This window comes from Salmo salar, chromosome 23 (genome assembly GCF_965601325.2).
Source record: "Salmo salar chromosome 23, fSalSal1, whole genome shotgun sequence".
Lineage (NCBI taxonomy): Eukaryota > Metazoa > Chordata > Actinopteri > Salmoniformes > Salmonidae > Salmo > Salmo salar.
In genome coordinates, this window is record NC_138313.1 from 20,412,188 (window position 1) to 20,423,831 (window position 11,644).

General features: G+C 38.2%; 1 protein-coding gene across 1 annotated transcript; it reads right to left on the reverse strand.

Moving 5' to 3' along the window:
- Nucleotides 1-1,290: 1,290 nt before the first annotated feature.
- On the reverse strand, nt 1,291-10,630 carry LOC106584143 (regulator of G-protein signaling 4). The gene is made up of 5 exons (XM_045706344.2): nt 10,460-10,630; nt 10,092-10,190; nt 6,994-7,055; nt 5,807-5,970; nt 1,291-5,394 (listed from the first exon to the last, which is right to left on the reverse strand). Exons 1-5 carry the CDS (start codon nt 10,501-10,503, stop codon nt 5,158-5,160), a joined length of 606 nt encoding a protein of 201 aa, XP_045562300.1. The 5' UTR covers nt 10,504-10,630; the 3' UTR covers nt 1,291-5,157.
- Nucleotides 10,631-11,644: the final 1,014 nt, after the last annotated feature.

Here is an 11,644-nt window from a genome sequence, read left to right on the forward strand (position 1 = left end):
TTATTACGGAGTTGTTTGTGTCTTCTCTATAAAAGCATTCATAATTTTGTCCCCCAGTAGCCTATTCTCCAACTAACAACTAGTGTACATCGATAATATATCATAACAATTCATAAAGTAGGCTACTTTATTGCCGGGCCTTTCAGGTCCCTGTTAATTTTCAATGTCATTCTATCAGAAATATTTGGGACCAAGAACCTGATGGTCACTCTGACAGAGCTCCAGAGTTCCTCTGTGGAGATGGGAGAACATTACAGAAGGACAACCATTTCTGCAGCACTCCACCAATCAGGCCTTCATGGTAGAGTGGCAGACGGAAGCCACTCCTCAGTAAAAGGCACATGACAACCCGCTTGGAGTTTGCCAAAAGGCACCTAAAGGACTCTCAGACCATGAGAAACAAGATTCTCTGTTCTGATGAAACCAGGATTGAACTCTTTGGCCTGAATGCCAAGTGTCACGTCTGGAGGAAACCTGGCACCATCCCTACGGTGAAGCATGGTGCTGGCAGCATCATGCTGTGGGGGTGTTTTTCAGCGGCAGGGACTGGGAGACTAGTCAGGATCGAGGGAAAGATGAACGGAGCAAAGTACAGTGAGATCCTTGAGGAAAACCTGCTCCAGAGTGCTCAGGCCCTCAAACTGGGGCAAAGGTTCACCATCCAACAGGACAATGACCCTAAGCACACAGCCAAGACAACACAGGAGTAGCTTCAGGACAAGTCTCTGAATGTCCTTGAGTGGCCCAGCCAGAGCCCAGACTTGAACCTGATCAAACATCTCTGGGGATACCTGAAAATAGCTGTGCAGTGACGCTCCCCATCCAACCTGATAGAGTTTGAGAGGATCTGTAGAGAAGAATGGGAGGAACTCCCCAAATACAGGTGTGCCACGCTTGTAGCATCATACCCATGAAGATTCGAGGCTGTAAACGCTGCCAAAGGCCCTTCAACACAGTACTGAGTAAAGGTTCTGAATACTTATATAAATATATTTCAGAGTTTTGTTTGTAATACATTTGCAAAATAAATTGAAAAGCTGTTTTTGCTTTGTCATTATGGGGTATTGTGTGTAGATTGATGAAGGGGAAATAATATTTAATCAATTTTAGAAGATGCTATAATGTAATAAAATGGTGAAAAAGTAAAGGGGTCTGAATACTTTCCAAAGTCAAGGGGTATGAATATTTTCTGAAGGCATGATATGTTTTAGAATCTGGTAAGTTTTACAATAGCAGCCTTTCGTTCATTTTTGGAAGTTTTAAAGTAAGTGACTAAACAGAAAAAACAACTCGGTGAAACTGTTTTTTATTTACATATACATTATAAATAATCGTGCCAAGAATAGAAGCAGAAAATAAATATAAAAAAATGATTATTACAATGAATATCTAGCTATTTATCATAATAGGAGGGGAGTAGGAGTAATGTGTAAACAAAACTCACAGAACCATATACTGTAATGATATCAATTGCATTACCAATAGTATCAATATCAATGATATATGATAGCCTAATAAGACACGTTCATCTGCCCTACTTGTCCATCGCCAATAACTTTACAACATAAATAATTCACAATAAGCAGTACAGGGAGATGTTATCAAAATACAATACCAACAAAGCTATAATCGGAAAAGTTTTCATAGAATGAACACAAAGCTTAAAGCCATGGATATTTAAGCTAAATGTTAATGGTTGAATAAGAAGAGTGACATAAAGTAGACCAATACATTGAAGTAGACCATTCACATGTATTAAAAGCTATGGAAGAAGATGCTCAGCACTGCCAGTTGTGCTGTGATTATATCATTCTGTAGGGGGGGTTGCTGCCTTCATGCAGTGGAATGAAGCTGAGGGACAACATTGAAATTGTTCAGATGATGTCCATACATCTGTGGGTTAACTTTATTTATTTGTTTATTTGGATTCCCATTAGCTTTTGCAAAAGCAGCAGCTTCTCTTCCTGAGGTCCACAAAAAAACACAAAACATGACAAGTAACAAAACACTGATATATTGATAGACAAGAAAAGTCACACAAATAAAAAATATAATGAAAATATAATGATACACAAACAATGCAACTTAAAAATAATACAAACAATACAACAAAAACATGTGTGTGTTAGAGTGTGTCTCTCTCTCTCTGTGTGTGTGTGTGTGTGTGTGTGTGTGTGTGTGTGTGTGTGTGTGTGTGTGAGTACCATCACAGTTTTACTGTTTGCTTGAGTAATTGGAGATGGGAGTTCCATGCGATCATGGCTCTGGTCATCCCTGTGGCTCAGTTGGTAGAGCATGGTGTGTGCAATGCCAGGGTTGTGGGTTCAATTCCCACGGGGGGCCAGTACAACAACAAAAAATGCATGAAATGAAATGTATGTATTCACTACTATAAGTCGCTCTGGATAAGAGCGTCTGCTAAAAAGTAAAATAAAACTGACTATTGCCGTGGACTTGGGGACTGTGACGAAACCACTAGCGGCATGTCTTGTGTGATATGTATGGGTGTCTGAGCTTATATTATTATGCAGATAATCTGGAATTTATCACAATAATATCTATCATAAAAACTAGAAGAGAAGCAGTTCTTCTCTCGTCAGTCCTCAACCAAGAAAGACTAGCATGCGTGTTGTTGATGTTAGTTCTGTATGTGCAGTTAAGGGCAAGGAACCAGGTCTTCTTCTAGGATTTTTCCTGTGCTTAGCTCCAGTCCTTTACAATTACAAGCATACCCATAACATGATGCAGCCACAACAATGCTTGAAAATATGGAGACTGGTACTCAGTTATGTGTTATATTGGATTTTCCCCAAACATAACACTTTGTATCCAGGACAAAAATGTTATTGCTTTGCCATATTTTTGCAGTTTTACTGTAGTGCCTTGTTGAAAACAAGATGCATGTTTTGGAATATGTTTTATTCTGTACAGGCTTCCTTATTTTCCCTCTGTCAATTAAGTTAATATTGTGTAGTAACTACATGTTATTGATCCATCATCAGTTTCTTCTATCACTGCCATTAAACTCAGTAACTGTTTTAAAGTCACCATTGGCCTCATGGTGAAATCCCTGAGCGGTTTCCTTCCTCTCCGGCAACTGAGTTAGGAAGGACGCCTGTATCTTTGTAGTGACTGGGTGTATTGATACACCATCCAAAGTGTAATTCATAACTTCACCCTGCTCAAACGGATATTTAATGTCTGTTTTTTTTTTTACAAATAGGAGCCTTTCTTTGCGATGCATTGGACAAACTCCCTGGTTTTTGTGGTTGAATCTGTGTTTAAAATTCACTGCTCGACTGAGGGACCTTACAGATAATTGTATATGTGTGGAGTACAGAGATTAGGTAGTCTTAACAAAATGATGTTAAACACTATTACTGCACACAGAGTGAGTCCATGCAACTTATTATATGACTTGTTAAGCACATTTTTACTCCTGAACTTATTTAGGCTTGCCATAACAAAGGGGTTGAATACTTACTGACTCAAGACATTTCAGATTTTCATTTTTAATTAATTCGATTTTTTTTGTTGAAAAACATAATTCCACTTTGACATTATGGAGTATTGTGTGTAGGTCAGTGACAAAAAATCTAAATGTTATAACACAACAAAATGTGTAAAATGTCAAGGGGTGTGAATATTTTCTAAAGGCACTGTAGCAAATAGCAGTGGCAATACAGTCTGCTACCATTCTCAATAGTTTCCCATCAAGGTTGTCTATACCCAGTGGTTTTTTGATTACTGATTGATAACCATAGTTTTTCCACCTCTCCCACACTAAATTGACCATTCAAAACAGCAATCCGTCTCTTTCATTATTAGATATTTTATACAAAAATATGGTGTTTCACTGTTAATTGTTGTCATTTCACTTTACTAGTGAAATGACTGGCAATATCTGCCCATGACATCATTTAAAGTACTCCAAAGTATTTTCCATTGTGTTTTATGTTACTTATCTTTTTTTGGTATTATAATTTCTTCTTCTTTTTGTTAAGTTTACAGTATGTCAACCAATCAGCTGAGCAGCCTGACTTGTTTGCCACCTCTTCTGCATTATTTATTTGAACCATAACAATTTTTCAATTCATCATCAATCAATCGGGCTCTAACAGTTCGTTTCTTAACTGGTGCATGCATGCTTGTCAACAATTGGAATCAATCATTAATACATTACTTTAGGCCCAACCTTTGGCTTTCCTTGTTATTGCCACAATGTTATGGTCACTACAGCTATTGGAAACTAGTATTGCCTTGGAGCAAAGCTCTGCAGCATTAGTGAAGATATGATCAATACAAGGGGATGTCACAGATCCAACACTATTAGTATGCACTCTAGTTGGTTTAGTGACAACCTGAGTCATATTACAGGCACAGTCACAAGCTTCCTCTTGAGAAGACAGCTAGCTGCTAACCAATCAATGTTCAGGTCACCCAGAAAGTGGGATAGGGATGGATAGAGAGGTAGTTCCTCATTGTTTTTCCCTGTGTTGTGAATCAAAACATCACCTGGTCATGACTTCATCGGGCAGGTTAACAGAGGACAAGTGAGCTACACCTCAGCAGTGCACAAACTAGCCTAAGGTAAAGCAATGATAGAAAAACAAAAATATCAGTCAGGTGAAAGGAGCTTTTAACACCAATCCAGACATAGTTATCTCCATTCAGAAACGATAATCTAATTTAACACTCAGTTTGAGGAAGTGCATTTTCAAGCCGGAAAGCATTATTGGCGTACATGCATGACTTAGCTTTGAGCACTTGATGAAAGCCAGACAGAGGGGATACAGGGAGCTGACCAGAGTGAAATACCTAAATGCCTGTTTGAATCATTTGACTCTTGTTAGAGCTCAGGAAGATATTACATGGAAAGAAAGTAGACCCTCACAAAACAATGAAAATCAGGAGAAAGAGGATGATATTTCGTCCTGAAAACCACATCTCTGATCGTTTTCTTCTCTCCCTCTCCAAGCATACCCTAGTCTGAAAGATAAGCTATTTGTGATACGTGTTGAAATAGTTCTCTTGAACAACGGACAGAAAAAATCTAAATCCACCTACTCATAACAATGTTTTCTCTTCAAGACTACCTACTCTTTCCCTCATGACAGAGTGCTTTAATTGTCAATGTTTCTCTCTCTCCATCTCTGTCTATGCACCACCGTTCTCAGAACAGCCTCTCATCCCTCCCCTTTTCTCCAGAGCACTGAGTTGGGTGGTGGTGGGCAACGGGGACAGATCCTGGATCAGTTTGGAACAGAGGAACCTTCTGTATGAATCTTTCTCCATCAAAGTGAAGATCTTCTGCTGGGCGTTGTCGAAACAGGATGGGCCGGCATTAGATAGGTTCTGTCTGGTCTCCTCTCGCGTTGCTGAGTCCAAGTTCACCTGATAGGGAGAGGGAACAGCAGATATATAAGTAATGAAATACAACATGGATACTGTATCAACAAAAGGTGCCATAAAAAGCGCTATAAAAATCCAAAATGGCAATCATAAAGGAACAATCACAGGTGCTTTTAGAAAGGGAGGTTAAAGGTTAAAGAGGAAAAAGAGGATACATCAACAGGATGTATTAAGTGTTTTCAGAATCCATGTCAAAGGCACTCATGCAGGAATATTAAAAGCTTTTATATTAATGGAGAAAACTGATGTATGGAAAGAGCCAGGTCATTACTCATAAGTGTATTATGACTCCAACAGGTCTGTGTAACACAGAATACTGCCTTTGAATGAAACCATGTTGGGATAGCAGAGATTACCAAGTGAAAATTTAAGCCAATTTTTATTTCCATTTTACCTCGTTAAGAGCATCTGCCGCGATGTACTGGTCATAGATCTGTTTGGCTTTACCTGCCATATTTTTGGGGGCTGACATTTTGTATTTCTCACAAGCTTTCCAGAACTCCATGTTCTCCTGGCTGAACTCTGCCATCAGGAAGGTAGTGAACACCGTACGGCCAGCTGAAAGACAGACAAAGAGAGAGAGAGAAAGAGGATAGATTAGTCAGGTGCTGGGTTTTACGATTTATATGAAGCTACACACTATTATGCTCCTAATGAAATGCTCCTAAAGAGAGAAACAGAGAGCATCCCTCTGAAGGGAGTCATGGAGGAAGCTATGGAATGTTGGAGGTCAAGGCCAGGATGGTTCTCAGTTGCTCCTACTCCGTGTCCCCACAGAAAGCCTGACACCACAGGGACCATCAGCTAGCTCACACACACAGACACAGACACACACAGACACAGACACACACACACAGACACACACACACACAGACACACACACACACACACACACACACACACACACACACACACAGAGAGAGAGGGTGTAGAGCAGCAGACCCCAGGGGCCACCCAGCATTGCCTCCAGACACGTAGCACATGACCAGAGCATGAGAACACAGCCGAAGAGCCATGTAAAGTCCCCAACAACCTACAGCCAAGTACCCTACAGCCCACACAGGCGTCATGATAGTCTCTTAAACAGAGAGACAGGGGTCAGAGAGACAAGGGAGAGGGAGATATGAATGTCACTCAAGTTAAAGTGTTTGAAAACATGTAGTCTTGTATTGTGGTGTAACACTAGTGTTGTGGGTTGGTAATAGGTAGTGGCAGAGTCTTAACAAAGATTTAGGAGTTCTACACAAGGGGCAGCAGAGAGCTTCATTCAAATGTTTTTTTTACAACTTATTAATTCATAAAACCACCATCCCATTATCGAATGTGTTTTCGCATTTGAGCAAGATAGACTCCCCGATTCTACATTCGCAGGGCGGCAGTGGTTAAGAACATCGGGCCAGTACCCAAAAGGTCTCTGGTTCGAATTCCCGAACTGACTAGGTGAACAAAAATCTGTCAATGTACCCTTGAGCACTTAACCTTAATTCCTCCTGTACGTAGCTCTGGGTAAAAGTGTCTGCTACATTACTAAAATGTAAATGTGGTCCTTAAGATGTCTCCTTTGATTTGTGACAAACTCACCTTCACTATTCATCAGGTTGTTGAAGGACAGTTTCCATTTCTCCACATCAGCAGGTGAAGCTCTAAAACCAGAGAAAGAGCATAATCAGTATATTGGGATTAACAATAATATTTTCAATATTTCGGGCCTCCCGAGTGGCGCAGCAATCTAAGGAACTGCATCGCAGTGCTAGCTGCATCACTACAGATCCTGGTTCAATCCCAAGCTGTGTCGCAGCCGGCCGTGACCAGGGCGTTGCACAATTGGCCCCGCGTCATCTGGGTTAGGGGAGGGTTTTGCCAGCCGGGTTGTCCCATCGTGCTCTAGCAACTCCTGTGGTGGATGCTGACACGGTTGGCAGGTATATGGTGTTTCCTCTGACACATTGGTGTGGCTGGCTTCTGGGTTAAGTGAGCATTGTGTCAAGAAGCAGTGCGGCTTGGCGGGGTTGTGTTTTGGAGGACGCACGGCTCTCAACCTTCACCTCTCCTGAGTCTGTCCGGGAGTTGATGGGACAAGACTGTAACTACCAATTGGATATCACGAAATTGGGGAGAAAAGAGGGGTATATATATATATATATATATATATGGGTTTTGTTGTAAAACGCTATATATTGATTGTTTAGCTGGAATGGAATGTTCATATTCTGTATTTGACAGTGATATGTGGATGTCTCACCTAGCTATCTAAAGATGAATGCACTAACTGTAAGTCACTCTGGAAAAGAGCATCTACTAAAATCTCAAATGTAAATATTTTCAAATAGATCTCATATAATTGTATTGATTCATTTAAAAAAAGTTTTAATAATGATGTCACAAATGTATAATTCGTACAGTTCTTTTTAAAAATGAAGTTCTTTATTACATTTGACTGTGTAAAACCTAGCAGTACTACTTATTCCTCCTGAGAGTGAGGCGGATATATAGGATTTTGCAACAAAACATTATTCGTCTCTCTGAAATGAAACTATCAAGTGATAGATTTCAAACAAATACATGTCTGTCATTGAACAACAAATCCCATAATTAAATGGTGAAATAACACACCAATCTCTATAAGTTCTTTAAATAATAAAAGCTAATATACCAACATTTCTGAAATTTTAATGAAACTCTTCAATTACTTTCACATACATTTCGAAGTAAGTATTCAGATATGATCTATCTTTAAAGAAAATTAGTTGAATACTGGAATGTATTTGGAAATACACTTGGAAACTACTGTCATGTATTTTAAAATACTAAAATACAAACTCCCATGCATTTGACCCAGGTATTTGAAAATAGTATTTGGAATAAGTATTTGAAAGTAGGCTATTTAGAGGAAATTAATGGAAAATACTTTCAAATACTTCCAATATAATTAGTTGATTCGGGCCACATTATTGAAAATAATCAAATACACAGAAAATAATTATTTAAAAACACATAATCAAATACACATGTATTTGAACCAAAGTCGGATTTCAGTACATCCGTTGTGTGTTGATATCCCACAGTTCTTGACCTGCAAATTGCTAACGGCCTATATTTTAATGATACAAGCAGATGTCATATCTATCATCTTACATAATGCTCTTTACAACAGGACATAAACTACTGTGTTTTCCATGAGCATCAACCATACCGTATACACCTCTTTGAGTTAATGAGTAACCAAGCATACTAAAACATGTCAATTAAGTATTAAAAGTACAATTTACAGTTTTTGTCTGTAAGTACATTATTTCACACTAGCTGCAATCAGATTATCAAAGTTTATCAACATTACTGCAGTGGCGGAAAAGTATCCAATCGTCATACTTGAGTAAAGGTATACTTCAGTAAACTTAATAGAAAGTTACTCAAGTAAAAGTGAAAGTCACCCAGTAAAATATTACTTGAGTAAAAGGCTAAAAGTATTTGGTTCTAAATATACTTAAGTATCAAAAGTACATTTAATTGCTCAAATATACTTAAGTATCAAAAATAAAAGTAAAACTATAAATCATTTCAAATTCGTTATATTAAGCAAAGCAGACGGCAACATTTTCTTGTTATTAAAATGTACGAACAATGCATTTGTATTTAGTGAGTCTGCCAGATCAGAGGCAATAGGGATGACCACGTGTTATCTTGATAAGTGCATGAATTGGAGAATTTTCCTGTCCTGCTAAGCATTCATCATGTAACGAGCACTTTTGTGTGTAAGGGAAAATGTATGGAGTAAAAAGTACATTATTTTATTTAGGAATGTAGTGAAGTAAAAGTAAGAAATAAATAAATAGTAAGGTAAAGTACAAAAAAAAAACACCTTAAGTAATACTAAATAATAAACTATTTTACTTAAGTACTTTACACCACTGCATTACTGTAAATTGTGAAGATAGTTAAGGGGTGGCATTTATTTGTTTTCACTCCAAGCACACTAATTAGATTAGTCCTAATGAAAGGAAAGGTCAGACTGGATATTGTCTAAGCTAACTTGTTTAGGAACAGCAGATGTTCCAGGGGGAGGACTCCAACACAGCAAATCAATCTGCGTTAAAGTTCTTCACCTACGTGCACATTGGTTATTGCCTTGAGAGTATCATTCCCCATGGTGTGATAAATTAATTTAATAGAATCTGAATGCTGTTTTATCTATGATATCTGGTATGTTGTTCAATATTATGTATGATGATTAGAATCAAGTGTTTGTTTGCTGCTCTCATACAACAGGTCTCCCTTGTCTCGATGTCCTTTAGAAATAAATGATATATCAATCAACACATTCAAGGTTAAAAGGTTTCAGTATTCACAGTATCCACTGTGATTATTATTATCTGACCTTGCTGGTCATCTATGAACGTTTGAAAATCTTGGCCATGTTCTGTTATAATCTCCACCCAGCACAGCCAGAAGAGGACTGGCCACCCCTCATAGCCTGGTTCCTCTCTAGGTTTCTTCCTAGGTTCCGGCCTTTCTAGGGAGTTTTTCCTAGCCACCGTGCTTCTACATCTGCATTGCTTGCTGTTTGGGGTTTTAGGCTGGGTTTCTGTATAGCACTTTGTGACATCGGCTGATGTAAAAAGGGCATTATACATACATTTGATTGATTGATTGATTGATTGATTATTCTCCAATACACTCACCTCTTGGCAATGTTGGTCTTCTCTTTTATCTGTTCCTTGTCTGGTGGAAACTCAGGCTTATGGAGCAGAAATCCAATCTTGTGCTTGATGTCTTTGGCACTAAGGGTGGAGAAGTAGAGTGAGTAGTGTTAGGCAACAGAATGCATAAATATCAAATTAAGACACAGACGTGTGTCCTATTATTATAGCAGCACCAAGATGCCTGACACGCAAGGCTTGTATTCAACATACAATACTGTCTGAAAATCTCCCATTACAGTACACATATTACATCATTTATTTGTTAGGATTTCACATGTATTACGTCTGTTACTAGTGATCTAAAACAATATAATAACAACCTCAAACAACTAAAATAGCCATCTTACCTTTTCATACAGGTTGCAGGCAGTGTTGCTAATCCCTTACACATGTTGCCTCTTTGCTAAATCCAAATTAAGGAGAATTATTTGCAGTGGTTTTGAGCGCAGAGGAAAAGGTTGTAATATTATGACTGGTAGTCCTTTCAGTAAGTCGGCAGTACGCTCTGTCTTAGCGAAGCCTCCCACAGTTGGGGTTTTATACAGCTACAGTGCTGAAACGCTGACGAAGAGCCAATCACAGCCCTCACTGGGCTAAGTATGCTCTCTTAATTTTCTCAAAGAGGAGAAATGATATGAGCAGGGAGAAGAGCACAGAAGTGGGTAACAAAACTCAGCTTCCTTTGATCTACATGCAGGTTAGCAGAAATACACACATACTTACAGTTTTTGTCCGTAAGTACATTATTTCACACTAGCTGCAATCAGATTATCAAAGTTTATCAACATTACTGCAGTGGTGGAAAAAGTACCCAATTGTCATACTTGAGTAAAAGTATAGATATCTTAATAGAAAGTTACTCAAGTAAAAGTGAAAGTCACCCAGTAAAATATTACTTGAGTAAAAGTCTAAAAGTATTTGGTTCTAAATATACTTAAGAATCAAAAGTACATTTAATTGCTCAAATATACTTAAGTATCAAAAATAAAAGTAAAACTATAAATCATTTCAAATTCGTTATATTGAGCAAAGCAGACGGCAACATTTTCTTGTTTTTAAAATTTACGAACAATGCATTTGTATTTAGTGAGTCTGCCAGATCAGAGGCAATAGGGATGACCACGTGTTATCTTGATAAGTGCATGAATTGGAGAATTTTCCTGTCCTGCTAAGCATTCGTCATGTAACGAAGCACATTTGGGTGTAAGGGAAAATGTATGGAGAAAAAAGTACATTATTTAGGAATGTTGTGAAGTAAAAGTAAGAAGAAAAAAAATAGTAAAGTAATGTGAAGAAACCCCCCAAAACACCTTAAGTAATACTAAATAATAAACTATTTTTACTTAAGTACTTTACACCACTGCATTACTGTAAATTGTGAAGATAGTTAAGGGGTTGCATTTATTTGTTTTCACTCCAAGCACACTAATTAGATTAGTCCTAATGAAAGGAAAGGTCAGACTGGATATTGTCTAAGCTAACTTGTTTAGGAACAGCAGATGTTCCAGGGGGAGGACTCCAACACAGCAAAT